The sequence below is a fragment of the Lepidochelys kempii genome, chromosome 14 (genome assembly GCF_965140285.1).
Source record: "Lepidochelys kempii isolate rLepKem1 chromosome 14, rLepKem1.hap1, whole genome shotgun sequence".
Lineage (NCBI taxonomy): Eukaryota > Metazoa > Chordata > Testudines > Cheloniidae > Lepidochelys > Lepidochelys kempii.
In genome coordinates, this window is record NC_136393.1 from 358,524 (window position 1) to 376,757 (window position 18,234).

Below are 18,234 nucleotides of genomic sequence, written 5' to 3' on the forward strand. Positions count from 1 at the left end.
AGAATGCTAAAGGAATTGGTGGCTGTGATTGCAGAGCCATTGGCCCTTATCTTTGAAAACTCGTGGCGAACGGGGGAAGTCCCAGGTGACTGGAAAAAGGCTAATGTAGTGCCAATCTTTAAAAAAGGGAAGAAGGAGGATCCTGGGAACTACAGGCCAGTCAGCCACACCTCAGTCCCCGGAAAAATCATGGAGCAGGTCCTCAAAGAATCAATCCTGAAGCACTTACATGAGAGGAAAGTGATCAGGAACAGTCAGCATGGATTCACCAAGGGAAGGTCATGCCTGACTAATCTAATCTAATCACCTTCTGTGATGAGATTACTGGTTCTGTGGATGAAGGGAAAGCAGTGGATGTATTGTTTCTTGACTTTAGCAAAGCTTTTGACACGGTCTCCCACAGTATTCTTGTCAGCAAGTTAAAGTGTGGGCTGGATGAATGCACTATAAGGTGGGTAGAAAGTTGGCTAGATTGTCGGGCTCAACGGGTAGTGATCAATGGCTCCATGTCTAGTTGGCAGCCGGTGTCAAGTGGAGTGCCCCAGGGGTCGGTCCTGGGGTCGGTTTTGTTCAATATCTTCATAAATGATCTGGAGGATGGTGTGGATTGCACACTCAGCAAATTTGCGGATGATACTAAACTGGGAGGAGTGGTAAATACGTTGGAGGGCAGGGATAGGATACAGAGGGACCTAGACAAATTGGAGGATTGGGCCAAAAGAAATCTGATGAGGTTCAATAAGGATAAGTGCAGGGTCCTGCACTTAGGACGGAAGAACCCAATGCAGAGCTACAGACTAGGGACCGAATGGCTAGGCAGCAGTTCTGTGGAAAAGGACCTAGGGGTGACAGTGGACGAGAAGCTGGATATGAGTCAGCAGTGTGCCCTTGTTGCCAAGAAGGCCAATGGCATTTTGGGATGTATAAGTAGGGGCATAGCGAGCAGATCGAGGGACGTGATCGTCCCCCTCTATTCGACATTGGTGAGGCCTCATCTGGAGTACTGTGTCCAGTTTTGGGCCCCACACTACAAGAAGGATGTGAATAAATTGGAGAGAGTCCAGCGAAGGGCAACAAAAATGATTAGGGGTCTGGAACACATGACTTATGAGGAGAGGCTGAGGGAACTGGGATTGTTTAGTCTGCAGAAGAGAAGAATGAGGGGGGATTTGATAGCTGCTTTCAACTACCTGAGAGGTGGTTCCAAAGAGGATGGTTCTAGACTATTCTCAGTGGTAGAAGGGGACAGGACAAGGAGTAATGGTCTCAAGTTGCAGTGGGGGAGGTTTAGGTTGGATATTAGGAAAAACTTTTTCACTAGGAGGGTGGTGAAACACTGGAATGTATTGCCTAGGGAGGTGGTAGAATCTCCTTCCTTAGAAGTTTTTAAGGTCAGGCTTGACAAAGCCCTGGCTGGGATGATTTAATTGGGGATTGGTCCTGCTTTGAGCAGGGGGTTGGACTAGATGACCTCCTGAGGTCCCTTCCAACCCAGATATTCTATGATTCATTCTCTTAGTTTCAAAGACTGTACATCTTCCCTATCCAACCATTATACAGGGGTAGTAACCCTCAAGCTCTTGTCCCCTCCCCAGAGATCTGTCATTTGTCTTTTTTTTCCCTCTTGCTCATATCCCTGAGTGACATTACCCAATAATTAAATGATTCAGATCTGCCTCATCCACACCTGTCTTTGTCTTGTGTTCCTCTGTCCTGACACCGACTCAGGCTCAACATGGGAAAAACTACTACTTTTTCTATTTCCATTGGCAAACCCACGACTCTTCATGTTCTGCAGGCATGCAAAACTTGGTGGCATTTGACTCCCCAACTCAGTCCTCCAACTTCAATGTTGCTAACTCCTGCCAACTTCTCCATTCCAAAATCTATCCATTCCTTTCTATCCCACTGCCTTAAATCTTGTCCAACTTTTCATCTCTCACCTTAGTTACTGCACCCTTTTTCTTTCTTCCACCTCCTTCACTCTTGCCTTCCTTGTCCAAAGTGCTGCTGTGAAAATTAATCCACCCTGCCTGCTGATCTTATCATGTCCGTCCCCTCTTCAAATCCCTTCACTGCTGCAGCAGACTTTGTCCCCACTTTCAAGATCATATATAACTCTGTTCCTGCCTACCTGTCTTCTCATCCTCTGTTCACAACTCCTTCTTCATTTCCTTCCTTCACTGTCCTCTCCATGTAATGTCCTCTTTCGTATGGCTCCCTCTGCCTATCCAGTAGAACACTCCTTCCTGACTTGTTTCAGAGTAGCAGCCGTGTTAGTCTGTATTCGCAAAAAGAAAAGGAGTACTTGTGGCACCGTAGAGACTAACCAATTTATTTGAGCATAAGCTTTCCTGAGCTACAGCTCACTTCATCGGATGCCGATGAAGTGAGCTGTAGCTCAGGAAAGCTTATGCTCAAATAAATTGGTTAGTCTCTACGGTGCCACAAGTACTCCTTTTCTTTCTTCCTGACTTGTTACCCCTGGCCTTCATTCTTTCCTTTTCAAAGCTTCGCCTTTATGGAACCATATCATCCTATGTCTGCAAAGCACAAGGCATGTTTTTGGCTCTGTATAAAGTAAAATCTACAGCCTTGCCCAGAGAGAGAGCACACACTGTTACCAGAGGGTGTATGTGGTGGGACCTGAAACATGGAAGAGCTTTCGTGCAAAGGCCACAATGAAAGTTGCTAGATTCCTTTTCAGGGAGCTTATTTCCTGTGAGCTATGGCTACACTATACCACAAGGAAAGCATTCCACATTTTAAATAGCATCTCCATCCAATATGCTCAGCATTTAGAAGAGGGAGTATTGTCTTCATCTTAAAGATAGGGATACAGGAGCACCAAGTTACATGTCTTGGATCACACTGTGAACTGATGGCAGTTGGGGAAAAGAACACTGAATCTGTCGTCTGTCTAACCGTTAGTGAACACTGAATCAGTCTGCAACCATAAGACAGAGTTCTAATGCTTTAGTTTAAATGCTCCTGTTTGTCTTAGACAGGGTAAGTATGACCTGAGAAGTGCAGGAAGCAGAGCTTCACCAGGGCATAGAGCAGAGGTGGGCAAACCTTTTTTGGCCTGAGGGCCACATCGGGGTTCCAAAACTGTATGGAAGGCTGGGAAGGGAAGGCTGTACCTCCCCAAACAGCCTGGCCCCTGCCCCCTATTGCCCCCCTCAGAATCCCTGACCCATCCAAAGCCCCCTGCTCCTTGTCCCCTGACCACCCCCTCCTGGGACCCCCCCCCTCCACTAACCGCCCCTCCGGGACCCCACCTCCTATCCAACCTCCCCCATGCTCCCTGTCCCCTGACTGCCCTGACACCTATCCACACCCCCGTCCCCTGGCAGGCCCCCCGGGACTCCCACACCTATCCAACCGCTCCCTGTCCCCTGACTGCCCCAGGGATCCCCTGTCCCTTATCCAACCCCCCCACTCCTTTCCCCCTTACCATGTCGCTCAGCAGTAGAACTGGCAGCCGCGCCGCCTGGCAGGAGCTCGCAGCCGCGCCGCCCAGAGAGCTGGCAGCATAGCGAGCTGAGGCTGCGGGGGAGGGGAGACAGCAGGGGCGGGGCCAGGGGCTAGCCTCCCCTGCAGGGAGCTCAAGGGCCAGGCACAATGGTCCTGTGGGCTGGATGTGGCCCATGGGCCGTAGTTTGCTGACCTCTGGCCTAGTGTGTCTGGAATGATGAATCTCAAACTAGCCTTTTTTTTTTTTTTTTTTTTGCAGGTTATCAAGCTAAACGAGTCAGAGAGTGGAAGGAGATGGGCGTCCAGGTCCTGGTGTCCACCAGTGATGTTGGGACTTTAGAAGGAACGCAGCACTTGATAGAAAAAGCTTTACAGCTTGGACCAGTTGGGGGCATCTTCAATTTGGCGATGGTGAGTGACAAAAATGCTTGGAACTCAGAAAGGACAGAACAGCTGCAAAAGTGCTTTCTGCATTGATCATACAGGGCCAAGTCAACAGGGGGACAGCTCAGGCAACCTTTCTGTCTTTCAAAGTGCAGTTGGCTGGAATAGGCTTGATAACATGAAGTTGTTGTTCTTTCACTTCCTCAGTCTGGGTCTTGTTTCCCTCGGGTAGTTGCACTACAGAGACCGTATGTTCAGCTCCTAGTGACCCTTGGGGCCGAAAAAAGGCCTATCCTGCACTTTCTAGTTAAGGAAGACCATCACAGTAGGAGTCCTGGAGAGACCAGGACAACATTAAGCCTTTTTGTTGAGGCTGGTAGGGCCTTACCATCTTCAGCTAAGAGATTCTCTTGTTCTTAGTAATATTTCAGCTTAAACGTGTAAAACTTACGTGGTATTACCTTTCTGTGCCTCTCCAGCATCTCTGTACAGAGCAACATTCAGAACACATTTCTGGGAGATCTTGGCTGGATCTTTTGTTCCAGAACTTAATGTAGAATCTGCTTGTGCATATTTTTGAGGTTGAAATTGCAGCAGGGTTAGACTCAACCTGAGCAGAGACCGGAGAGATATTGATGTTACTTCTTCTGTCTCCTGCAGGTCCTTAAAGATGCCATGCTAGAGAATCAGTCTCCAGAATTCTTCCATGATGTCAGCAAACCCAAGTTTGCAGGCACCCTTCATCTGGACTGGTAGGTGTCATAGGAGGAATAAATGTGGGGTGCTTGAATGGGGCCAGAGGCCAATAACATTCAGAAAGGTCTCAACTTGTTACTGTCACGAGAGGGGGACGATCCTTTTAAAACAAGTTGTTAATTTAATATAATTTTTTCTATTCCATTCATAGGGTGAGTCGTGAAAAGTGTCCAGACTTGGACTATTTTGTTGCTTTCTCCTCTATAAGCTGTGGAAGAGGAAATGTTGGGCAGAGTAACTATGGTTTTGCCAACTCTACTATGGAGCGCATCTGTGAGCAGCGACGGCATGATGGGCTGCCAGGTAACATTGCAGGGCCTCTTCTACAGATAATGCCCACTCCATCAACAACCAGAAGAAAATAAGATATCTCATGCACTTCTCTGGAGCAAATGTGAATGCTCAGAGCTCCTTCCCCCCTCGTTCTCTGGCTCATGCACACACTCTTTGTACTCTGTGGATTGTCAATCAGCATAGAATCCTAGAAACATAGGACTGGAAGGGTCTTTGATAGGTCATCTAGACCAGAGGTGGGCAAACTACGGCCTGCGGGCCACATCCGGCCCACGGGACAGTCCTGCCTGGTCCCTGAGCTCCCAGCCGGGGAGGCTCGTCCCTGGCCCCTCCCCCACAGCCTCAGCCTGCTGTGCCGCGCCGCCAGTGCTCTGGCCTGCTGCTCCTGCCAGGCAGTGAGCCTGGCTCTGGCATGGTAAGAGGGCAGGGGGTCCCTGGGGACAGGCAGGGGGCGGTTGGATGGGGTGGAGATTCAGGGGGAGAGGGCGTGGTCAGGTAACGGGGGGTGCTGGATAGGGCATGGGAGTCCCGGGGGGCCTGTCGGCGCGGGGGTGTGGATAGGGGTCGGGACAGAGAGAAGGGGAGGTTGGATAGGGGGTGGGGTCCCAGGGGGGCAGTTAGGGGCGGGGGTTCTGGGGGGAAGATCGGGGACAAGGAGCAGGGGGGGTTGGATGGGTCAGGAATTCTGAGGGCAGCAGTCAGGGGGTGGGAAGTGGGAATGGGGCAGATAGGGGATGGGGGCCAGGCTGTTTGGGGAGCACAGCCTTCCCTACCCGGCCCTCCATAGAATCATAGAATATCAGGGTTGGAAGGGACCTCAGGAGGTCATCTAGTCCAACCCCCTGCTCAAAGCAGGACCGATCCCCAACTAAATCATCCCAGCCAGGGCTTTGTCAAGCCTGACCTTAAAAACTTCTAAGGAAGGAGATTCCACCACCTCCCTAGGTAACGCATTCCAGTGTTTCACCACCCTCCTAGTGAAAAAGTTTTTCCTAATATCCAACCCACTGCAACTTGAGACCATTACTCCTTGCCCTGTCCTCTTCTACCACAGAGAATAGTCTAGAACCATCCTCTCTGGAACCACCTCTCAGGTAGTTGAAAGCAGCTATCAAATCCCCCCTCATTCTTCTCTTCTGCAGACTAAACAATCCCAGTTCCCTCAGCCTCTCCTCATAAGTCATGTGTTCCAGACCCCTAATCATTTTTGTTGCCCTTCGCTGGACTCTCTCTCCAATTTATCCACATCCTTCTTGTAGTGTGGGGCCCAAAACTGGACACAGTACTCCAGATGAGACCTCACCAATGTCAAATAGAGGGGGACGATCACGGTCATGATCCATATAGTTTTGCAACCCCGATGTGGCCCGCGGGCCAAAAAGTTTGCCCACCCCTGATCTAGACCTATCCCCTGCACTGAGACAGGATTAAATATTATCCGCACCATTCCTGAAAGGTGTTTGTCTAACCTGTTCTTAAAAACCTCCAATGTTAGGGATTCTGTAACCTCACTATGTAATTTGTTCCAGTGCTTAACTGCTGTTACAGTTAAATCTCCCTTGCTGCAATTGAAGCCCAGTACTTGAAGACTGTTCTCATGTCCCTCTTCAGTCTTTTCTTCTCCAGACTAAACCAACCCAAATTTTTTAATCTTTTTTATCATAGATCATGTTTTCTAGACCTTTAATCAGTTTTGTTACTCTACTCTGGACTTTCTCCAGTTTGTCTACATATTTCCCAAAGTCTGGTACCAGAACTGGACACAGTACTCCATCTGAGGCCCGATGAATGCGGAGTAGAGTGGAAGAATTACTTTTTGTGTCTGGCCTACAACACTCCTATTAATACATCCCAGAATTATGTTCACTTTTTTCCTACAGTATTACATTGTTGACTAATATTTAGTTTGTGATCCACAATAACTCCCCGATCCCTTTTCACAGTACTATTTCTTAGTCAGTCATTTTCCCTTTTTATCTTCTGTGCAATTGATTATTCCTTCCTAAGTGTAGTACATTGCCCATATTGAATTTCATCCTATTTCTTTCAGTCCATTTTCCCATTTTGTCAAAATCATTTTGAATTTTAATCCTGTCCTCCAAAGCACTTGCAACTCCTCCCAGCTTGGTATCATCCAGAGAGTTTATAAGCATACTTTCTATGCCATTATCTAAATCATTGATCAAGATATTGAATAGAACCAGATGCAGGACAGATACTTTTGGGACGCACTTAGTATGCCCTTACAGCTTGACTGTGAACCATTTATAACTACGCTGGACCTTAAAGCAGGTTCATCTAGGCTATCTTTCCCTAGTTTGTTTATGAGAAGATCATGTAATACAGTATCAAAAGCCTTACTAAAGTTGAGATATACCACATCTACTGATTTCCCCCTATGCACAAGGGTTGTCAGAGAAGGATATTAGGTTGGTTTGATATGATTTGTTCTTGATGACAAATTCATGTTGACTGTTACTTTTCACCTTATCTTCTAGGTGCTTACAAATTAATTTTTTTATTTTATTTTTATTTTATTTTATTTTTGCACCATTATCTTTTCTGATTCCCAAGTTAAACTGATTTTCCTTCCTCATTGAGGAATGGACCTGCCTTGTCCTCATCTCCCTCTTGCTTCTAATGTATTTGTAAAATATTTCCTTGTTACGCTTTATGTCCCTAGCTAGTTTAATCTCATTTTGTGCCCTGGCCTTTCTAATGGTCTCTTCATGGTTGTGTGTGGTGTTTTTGTTTAGATAGATAGATAGATATATCTCCTTTGTAATCTGACTTTGGTTCCACTTCTTGTATGACTCTTATTTGAGTTTCAGGTTGTTGAAGATCTCCAGTTTAAGTCAGGGTGGTCTCTTACCATAATTTCTCTTTCCTACGCATTGGAATAGTTTGTTCTTGTGCCCTCAATAATGTCACCTACCAATTCTCTGAGTTTGGTAAAGTCTGCCTTCTTGAAGTCCATTGTCATAGAATATCAGGATTGGAAGGGACCTCAGGAGGTCATCTAGTCCAACCCGCTGCTCAAAGCAGGACCATCCCCAACTAAATCATCCCAGCCAGGGCTTTGTCAAGCCTGACCTTAAAAACTTCTAAGGAAGGAGATTCCACCACCTCCCTAGGTAACACATTCCAGTGTTTCACCACCCTCCTAGTGAAAAATTTTTTCCTAATATCCAACCTAAACCACCCCCACTGCAACTTGAGACCATTACTCCTTGTTCTGTCATCTGCTACCACTGAGAATAGTCTAGATCCATCCTCTTTGGAACCCTCTTTTCAGGTAGTTGAAAGCAGCTATCAAATTCCCCCTCATTCTTCTCTTCCGTAGACTAAACAATCCCAGTACCCTCAGCCTCTCCTCATAAACCATGTGTTCCAGTCCCCTAATAATTTTTGTTGCCCTCCGCTGGACGTTTTCCAGTTTTTCCACATCCTCCTTGTAGTGTGGGGCCCAAAACTGGACACAGTACTCCAGATGAGGCCTCACCAATGTCGAATAGAGGGGAACGATCACGTCCCTCGATCTGCTGGCAGTGCCCCTACTTATACATCCCAAAATGCCATTGGCCTTCTTGGCAACAAGGGCACACTGTTGACTCATAGCCAGCTTCTCGTCCACTGTAACCCTTAGGTCCTTTTCTGAAGAGCTGCTGCCGAGCCATTCGGTCCCTAGTCTGTAGCGGTGCATGGGGTTCTTCCCTCCTAAGTGCAGCACTCTGCACTTGTCCTTGTTGAACCTCATCAGATTTATTTTGGCCCAATCCTCTAAATTGTCCAGGGCCCTCCGTATCCTATCCCTACTCTCCAGCGTATCTATCTCTCCTCCCAGTTTAGTGTCATCTGCAAACTTGCTGAGGGTGCAATGCACACAATCCTCCAGATCATTTATGAAGATATTGAACAAAACCTGCCCAAGGACCGACCTTTGGGGCACTCCACTTGATACCGGCTGCCAACTAGACATGGAGCCATTGATCACTATCTGTTGAGCCCAACAATCTAGCCAGCTTTCTATCCACCTTATAGTCCATTCATCCAGCCCATACTTCTTTAACTTGCTGGCAAGAATACTGTGGGAGACCGTGTCAAAAGCTTTGCTAAAGTCAAGGAACAACACGTCCACTGCTTTCCCCTCATCCACAGAGCCAATTATCTCGTCATAGAAGGCAATTAGATTAGTCAGGCATGACTTGCCCTTGGTGAATCCATGCTGACTGTTCCTGATCACTTTCTTCTCCTCTAAGTGCTTCAGAATGGATTCCTTGGGGACCTGCTCCATGATTTTTCCAGGGACTGAGGTGTGGCTGACTGTCCTGTAGTTCCCAGGATCCTCCTTCTTCCCTTTTTTAAAGATGGGCACTACATTAGCCTTTTTCCAGTCATCCGGGACCTCCCCCGATCGCCATGAGTTTTCGAAGATAATGGCCAATGGCTCTGCAATCACATCCGCCAACTCCTTTAGCACTCTCAGATGCAGCGCATCCGGCCCCATGGACTAGTGCTCGTCCAGCTTTTCTAAATAGTCCCGAACCACTTCTTTCTCCACAGAGGGCTGGTCACCTCCTCCCCATGCTGTGCTGCCCAGTGCAGTAGTCTGGGAGCTGACCTTGTTTATGAAGACAGAGGCAAAAAAAGCATTGAGTACGTTAGCTTTTTCCACATCCTCTGTCACTAGGTTGCCTCCCTCATTCAGTAAGGGGCCCACACTTTCCTTGACTTTCTTCTTGTTGCTAACATACCTGAAGAAACCCTGTCTTTTGCTTTTTTTTCCCTCCTCCTACCATTCATTAAAATCATGAGCTCTTATTTCATGATCACTTTAACCCAAGCTGCCTTCAAATTCTAAACCAGAATTTGTCAGAATCAAATCTAGAACAGCCTCTTCCCCCCAATTGCTTTCTCCACCCTCTGCAATAAAAAAGTTGTCTCCAATGAATTCCAATAGCTTGTTGGACAATATGTGCCTTTCTGTATTCTTTTCCCAGCAGATATCTGCGTAGTTGAAGTCCCCACCCCCACCATCAAGTCCTGTGCTTTGGATGATTTCTTGTTTTGTTTTTGTTTGTTTGTTAAGCCTTATCCGCCTCTTCTTCCTGGTTAGACATTCTATAATAGACCCCTGTCATGACATCATCTTTGCTTTTTACCCCTTTTATCCTTACCCAGAGGCTTTCAACAGGTCTACCTCCCACTTCTATTTCAACCTCCAGGAAAGTGTATCTATCTTTGATATACATGGCAACAACTTCTCCTATTTTTTTCCCTGCCTATCCTTACTGGACAAACTGTATACTTCTATATCAATATTCCAGTCATGAATTATCCCACCAAGTCTCTGCAATGCCAATTATGTCATAACTGTGGTTGTTCACTGGAATTTCTGGTTCTTCCTGTTTTATTCCCCATACTTTTATGATGTTCATTAGACTTTCCTCTCTATATTCCCTCCTGTCCCTCCTTTGTCTCTGCTACAATTGCTCACATTCCTCCCAGATTCTGACCCTTCACCCAGATTTTCAAGTGAATGAAGACACCTGCTCTGTTTTCTTTAGCTTTCCCCTCTTCCTGCTGCCATGTGCTCCAGTTAGTCATTTAATGTGTTCTCCCTTCTGTCTTCTTTTGCAGGCCTGGCTGTGCAGTGGGGTGCCATTGGTGATGTGGGTGTTGTCTTGGAGACCATGGGCAGTAACGACACTGTGGTTGGTGGAACTCTTCCCCAGCGACTCAGCTCATGCCTGGAGGTTCTGGACCGCTTCCTGAATCAGGCTCATCCTGTCATGTCTAGTTTTGTTCTGGCAGAGAAGGTCTCAGTGAAGAGTGAGGGAAGCAGCCAGCGGGACCTTGTGGAGGCTGTTGCCCACATCCTGGGTAAATCAGATCATTAATAATTACAAATATTCTGTGATCAGAATTCTAGAAGCATCTTACTCTAGAATCTGCTATAGGACATATTGGTGCCAGCCACTATCTGTAGGAAATTGAGTGCAGGTGTGCAGCTTGCTGTGGTCCAAGAGTGTCTATTGACTCTTCAGAAGTATCTCTTTCTTCTACAGCCGTGGGAGTGCTGCTTGTATCACTATTTTTATAGCACTGTGCATGTGCCCAGAATTCTCAATAGGAAAGAATGCACAGATTGAAGGCTAGACCTTAGATCCCAAGATTTCACAATATCGAGATACATGCCGATACATTAGCCGCCCAGGCAGCGGTCAGAGCTGACCTCACAGAACAGGTGGTGGTTTGTTTTGTTTTTTGGGGGGGGGTTTTAGGAGTGGTTTGAAGTGTGAGTATTTGACAAGTGACTGGAAAGCTGCACTAGGTAGTGCAGGAGTTGTGGAAGAAAGCATTGGGTTGGGAATGTATGAAGACAACAAAAGGAGCGGCTAGAAGAGAAGCGTGGGTGGAACATAGTACTCTTGGGGAAATTCTGTGCAACTGTAGCACAGCAGAAAAATATCCTCCGCCCCCCAATCGCTTTGCTTCCTCTTAGCAACTCAGACATGTCTATTCAGGCAGCCGGGGGGAGAGGTAAATCATTGGGGGGAGGGAGGTCTGGGGATGCCCTGGCCACCCAGGGACATTAGTCCCAACTGGAGGTGTGGTGGGGAGGAGGACGGAGACTAAGTTCCCACTTCCCTGCACGGAGCAGCCGGGGCAGGGTCAGATCAAGCCCCAGAAACTTCCCCTGGCTGCAAGAAGCTCTGCACTGCACGGGGTGGGCAGGTGAGGCTCGGGGGGGGGATGGTGCAGGGGGTCCAAATGCACAGGGGTTGGGCAGACAGAGGGAGCAGCTCCCTATCCAGTGACACCCCCCCCACCAGGCACCTAGAACACCCCACACCAAGCCCTTTTTGCATCAGGAGCCCCCCACCAAGTCCCCCAAACCTCTACCCTACTGAGCCTCATCACCTGCATCAGGAGCCCCCCATACCTGGATCCTCGCCCCACTGAGCCCCAACCAGCTGCACCCTGACCCTCCCCCCACTGAGCACTAACCACCTTCACCTCACCCCCCCCCTTGCAGATTCCCATTCTCCCTGCACCCAGATTCCCCCCTGCACCCAGACCCCCCACCAAGCTACCCATATGCAGATTGCACCACACAGTACCCTGGTACTCTTGAGGGAATTCTGCACCGAAAAATTTTAAAAATTAAAATTCTGCAAAGTTCTGCATATTTTAATTGTCAAAATAACACAAACACAATAACAATATAATCACACCAAAAGGATTGAAAATGGTAACGTATTTCAAAATACTTGTCAGCAAATAATTGAAAATGGTGTGACTATATTGTGGTGTTTTGACAAACAAAATATGCAGAATTTTAAAATATTGTGCCCAGAATATTTAATATTTTTTTGGCACAGAGTATTTAATTTTTTGGTGCAGAATTCCCTCAGGAGTAACACAGGGAGCAGGATTTGGTGTAGGAGGAAATGAGGTCAGACATATAGAGAGGAGTGTTTTTGAAAAGCCTTAAGGGTGAGCAGCTTTAACTAAATGCAAAAGAGTAGTCATTAGTGCAAAAATTCAAGGGAGAGGGAACATGGTTGGAGAGGAGGATCTCTGCGACAGACTGAAAGGGAGACCAATGGAGTTGAGTCAGGGGAGGCCAGAGAGAAGGAAGATCAGACCAGTTTGAGCCATGGGGACAAAGAAAAGGTTTTACGTTAGAGTATTTAGGGTGGTAGGAGGAATTAGCAAGAGTCCAGATGCACAAGGGGAAGATGACACCAAGGTTATAATTATGCAGAATTTGGAAGAAGAGGTGGTGGGATTGGCAGTGGGGAACAAGATTTAGAGTTCAGTGTTTCATTTTAACTCTCTGATGCCTTGTTTTTCTGTATCCTGATTTTTCATTAACTGATCCTTAATGATCTGTATAACTAGTTGATTCAATATTTATTTTGCTTTATCATCTTGTTAGGATGCCAATCACATTTGCCCTGTGCTGCCTTGTTCCATCCTCTTCTGTCCTGTCTTTCCATCTTTTTATTATTGTAGTAGCGCTGAGGAGCCCCTGTCATGGACCAGGACCCTATTGTTCTAGGTGTTGTACAAACAGAATAAAAAACAGTCCCTGCCCCTGAGAATTTACAAACTAAGTATAAGGCAAGAGACTATAAATGAATGCAAACAGACTGAAAGGGTGTATAAGGAATTAATAAGACAGTACTGGTCAGCATGATAGGCAGAGGTCTCGGTACACCAGCAGTCTTACCCATCCCCTCCACCTTTTTTCCTCTTCCCTCCACCTCCTGGCTCTCAAAGGAACCTGGATCTCACCATCTGACATGGTACTTCTACCACTCCACTTTTGTATGCCAAGCTCCTAATTCTCTTGCATATGCTACATCCAGCATCATCCATAAAGGACTATGACAGGGATGTTGGACTCCTCTTCCTCCCAGTCTAACTTGTAATTTCTTCTGCATTGTCTACAACTAAATCTAAAATCTTGCTGTTCTCCTTTCCTTGACCTCTGATTACCTGTCTTTCTGTCCATTCTTGGACTGCAAGCTCCTCAGGACAGGAACTCTCCCTCCTTGAACATCTGTTTGGAAAACCTCTAGTCCATACTGTTCTATCTAGGTTCTTATGGTGCCCTCATTGGTGTAACTGAGCACCTTCCAGTAGTGCATTAAGTGATATGACTAACTTCCGTTGAGCAATTCGATCTCTCTTATCCTCTCTTTAGGGGGAGAATTTTGTGTGCACTGTAGTGTTTTGGTAGGATATTTTTTTAAATGTCCATGCTGCTCTGTTTGTATTACAGAAGGCAAGTCAAAAGTGTGCCTTGCACATGGAATGGAAGGGAGTGAGGTTTGTGATGGTCCTTAGCTCTTATAGGAGTTTGTTCCCCAAGTCTGACTGGTCCCTGAGAAAGCTCTGTCTCCTGCACAGGTGAGCTTATTCTTATAGTCAAAAGTTCCACTGTGCCTGAGGAGTAGAGTTTTTTCACCACAACTACCGTTATGGAGCTTTAGGCAGACTTTTAGGTATGCCGGATCCAGGCTATTGAACACCTTGAAGATAAGCACTGAGACCTTAAACTTATTATATGGAAGTCAGTGTAGAGAGTGGAGGACAAGATCTGATGGACTGATGGTAACCCATGTTTCTGAGAAGACATGCTAGTGTTCTTTATTAACTGGAGTTTCCTAAGGGTTCACTGCTTCATATCCAGTTATTGCATTGCTGTAGTCCAGACAGGAGCTGACAAAGGTAGGTATAAAAGAGGCAAGGTCATCATCCACCAGGATGGGATGGAGTCCTCTAGCCAACTGGAGGTGGTAGAAACCATTACTTGCAGATGCTGCTGTGCAAAACTGTAGCATCTGTTAGGATTCCAGGAGCACTCCTAAACTACGCACTGAATTGACCCAATGATTGTGGGGGTGTGACTTTTTTAACCAAAAGAAACTGAATGGTGACCATGAACTCTTCAAAGTTTTTTTTTTCCTCTGGCTTGCTTGGATTAGAATCATAGATTATCAGGGTTGGAAGGGACCTCAGAAGGTCATCTAGTCCAACCACCTGCTCAAAGCAGGACATCCCCAAATAAATCATCCCAGCCAGGGCTTTGTAAAGCCTGACCTTAAAAACTTCTAAGGAAGGAAATTCCACCACCACCTAGGTAACGCATTCCAGTATTTCACCACCCTCCTAGTGAAAAAGTTTTTTCCTAATATCCAACCTAAACCTCCCCCACTGCAACTTGAGACCATTATTCCTTGTTCTGTCATCAGCTACCACTGAGAACAGTCTAGATCCATCCTCTTTGGAAGCCCCTTTCAGGTAGTTAAAAGCAGCTATCAAATCCCCCCTCATTCTTCTCTTCTGCAGACTAAACAATCCGAGTTCCCTCAGCCTCTCCTCATAAATCATGTGTTCCAGTCCCCTAATCATTTTTGTTGCCCTCTGCTGGACATTTTCCAATTTTTCCACATCCTTCTTATAGTGTGGGGCCCAAAACTGGACACAGTACTCCAGATTTCAGAGTAGCAGAGTACTCCAGATGAGGCCTCACCAATGTCAAATAGAGGGGAACGATCACGTCCCTCGATCTGCTGGCAGTGCCCCTACTTATACATCCCAAAATGCCATTGGCCTTCTTGGCAACAAGGGCACACTGTTGACTCATAGCCAGCTTCTCGTCCACTGTAACCCCTAGGTCCTTTTCTGCAGAACTGCTGCCAAGCCATTCGGTCTCTAGTCTGTAGTGGTGCATGGGATTCTTCCGTCCTAAGTGCAGCACTCTGCACTTGTTGAACCTCATCAGATTTCTTTTGGCCCAATCCTCCAATTTGTCTAGGGCCCTCTGTATCCTATCCCTACTCTCCAGCGTATCTACCTCTCCTCCCAGTTTAGTGTCATCTGCAAACTTGCTGAGGGTGCAATCCACACCATCCTCCAGATCATTAATAAAGATATTGAACAAAACCGGCCGAGGGACCGACCCTTGAGGCACTCCACTTGATACCGGCTGCCAACTAGACATGGATCACTACCTGTTGAGCCCGACACTCTAGCCAGCTTTCTATCCACCTTATAGTCCATTCATTCAGCCCATACTTCTTTAACTTGCTGGCAAGAACACTGTGGGAGACCGTGTCAAAAGCTTTGCTAAAGTCAAGGAACAACACGTCCACTGCTTTCCCTTCATCCACAGAGCCAGTTATCTCGTCACAGAAGGCAATTAGATTAGTCAGGCATGACTTGCCCTTGGTGAATCCATGCTGACTGTTCCTGATCACTTTCCTCTCCTCTAAGTGCTTCAAAATGGATTCCTTGAGGACCTGCTCCATGATTTTTCCAGGGACTGAGGTGTGGCTGACTGGCCTGTAGTTCCCAGGATCATCCTCCTTCCCTTTTTTAAAGATGGGCACTACATTAGCCTTTTTCCAGTCATCCGGGACCTCCCCCGATTGCCATGAGTTTTCGAAGATAATGGCCAATGGCCCTGCACTCACATCCGCCAACTCCTTTAGCACTCTCAGATGCAGCACATCCGGCCCCATGGACTTGTGCTCGTCCAGCTTTTCTAAATAGTCCCAAACCACTTCTTTGTCCACAGAGGGCTGGTCACCTCCTCCCCATGCTGTGCTGCCCAGTGCAGTAGTCTGGGAGCTGACCTTGTTCGTGAAGACAGAGGCAAAAAAAGCATTGAGTACGTTAGCTTTTTCCACATCCTCTGTCACTAGGTTGCCTCCCTCATTCAGTAAGGGGCCCACACTTTGCTTGACTTTCTTCTTGTTGCTAACATACCTGAAGAAACCCTTCTTGTTACTCTTAACATTTTGCTAGCTGCAACTTCAGGTGTGATTTGGCCTTCCTGATTTCACTCCTGCATGCCCGAGCAATATTTTTATACTCTTCCCTGGTCATTTGTCCAATCTTCCACTTCTTGTTAGCTTCTTTTTTGTATTTAAGATCAGCAAGGATTTCACTGTTAAGCCAAGCTAGTCGCCTGCCATATTTACTATTCTTTCTACACATCGGGATGGTTTGTCCCTGTAACCTCAATAAGGATTCTTTAAAATACAGCCAGCTCTCCTGGACTCCTTTGCCCCTCATGTTATTCTCCCAGGGGATCCTGCCCATCAGTTCCCTGAGGGAGTCAAAGTCTGCTTTTCTGAAGTCCAGGGTCCATATTCTGCTGCTCTCCTTTCTTCCCTGTGTCAGGATCCTGAACTCGACCATCTCATGTTCATTGCCTCCCAGGTTCCCATCCACTTTTGCTTCCCTTACTAATTCTTCCCGGTTTGTGAGCAGCAGGTCAAGAAGAGCTCTGCCCCAGTTGGTTCCTCCAGCACTTGCACCAGGAAACTGTCCCCTACACTTCCCAAAAACTTCCTGGATTGTCTGTGCACCGCTGTATTGGTCTCCCAGCAGATATCAGGGTGATTGAAGTCTCCTATGAGAACCAGGGCCTGCGATCTAGTAACTTCCGTGAGTTGCTGGAAGAAAGCCTCGTCCACCTCATCCCCCTGGTCCGGTGGTCTATAGCAGACTCCCACCACGACATCACCCTTGTTGCTCACACTTCTAAACTTAATCCAGAGACTCTCAGGTTTTTCTGCAGTTTCATACTTGAGCTCACGAGCAGTCATACTGCTCCCTTACATACAATGCAACTCTCCCACCTTTTCTGCCCTGCCTGTCCTTCCTGAACAGTTTATATCCATCCATGACAGTACTCCAGTCATGTGAGTTATTCCAATCACATCATAATTCCTGGACTGTGCCAGGACTTCGAGTTCTCCCTGCTTGTTTCCCAGGCTTAGAATCATAGAATATCAGGGTTGGAAGGGACCCCAGAAGGTCATCTAGTCCAACCCCCTGCTCGAAGCAGGACCAATTCCCAGTTAAATCATCCCAGCCAGGGCTTTGTCAAGCCTGACCTTAAAAACCTCTAAGGAAGGAGATTCTACCACCTCCCTAGGTAACGCATTCCAGTGTTTCACCACCCTCATAGTGAAAAAGTTTTTCCTAATATCCAATCTAAACCTCCCCCACTGCAACTTGAGACCATTACTCCTCGTTCTGTCATCTGCTACCATTGAGAACAGTCTAGAGCCATCCTCTTTGGAACCCCCTTTCAGGTAGTTGAAAGCAGCTATCAAATCCCCCCTCATTCTTCTCTTCTGCAGACTAAACAATCCCAGCTCCCTCAGCCTCTCCTCATAAGTCATGTGTTCTAGACCCCTAATCATTTTTGTTGCCCTTCGCTGGACTCTCTCCAATTTATCCACATCCTTCTTGTAGTGTGGGGCCCAAAACTGGACACAGTACTCCAGATGAACAGGAACAGCCAGCATGGATTCACCAAGGGAAGGTCATGCCTGACTAATCTAATCGCCTTTTATGATGAGATTACTGGTTCTGTGGATGAAGGGAAAGCAGTGGATGTATTGTTTCTTGACTTTAGCAAAGCTTTTGACACGGTCTCCCACAGTATTCTTGTCAGCAAGTTAAGGAAGTATGGGCTAGATGAATGCACTATAAGGTGGGTAGAAAGCTGGCTAGATTGTCGGGCTCAACGGGTAGTGATCAATGGCTCCATGTCTAGTTGGCAGCTGGTATCAAGTGGAGTGCCCCAGGGGTCAGTCCTGGGGCTGGTTTTGTTCAATATCTTCATAAATGATCTGGAGGATGGTGTAGATTGCACTCTCAGCAAATTTGCGGACGATACTAAACTGGGAGGAGTGGTAGATACGCTGGAGGGGAGGGATAGGATACAGAAGGACCTAGACAAATTGGAGGATTGGGCCAAAAGAAATCTGATGAGGTTCAATAAGGATA

General features: G+C 46.9%; 1 protein-coding gene across 1 annotated transcript in view; it reads left to right on the top strand.

The window, feature by feature from the left end:
- FASN (fatty acid synthase) overlaps positions 1-18,234 on the top strand; it is a 91,059-nt gene that overhangs the window by 61,164 nt on the left and 11,661 nt on the right. Inside the window, exons 34-37 of the mRNA XM_073311577.2 lie at positions 3,737-3,888; positions 4,522-4,613; positions 4,769-4,920; positions 10,552-10,794. Of these exons, the coding sequence (XP_073167678.1) occupies positions 3,737-3,888; positions 4,522-4,613; positions 4,769-4,920; positions 10,552-10,794 (639 nt within the window). The remainder of the gene's footprint in view (positions 1-3,736; positions 3,889-4,521; positions 4,614-4,768; positions 4,921-10,551; positions 10,795-18,234) is intronic.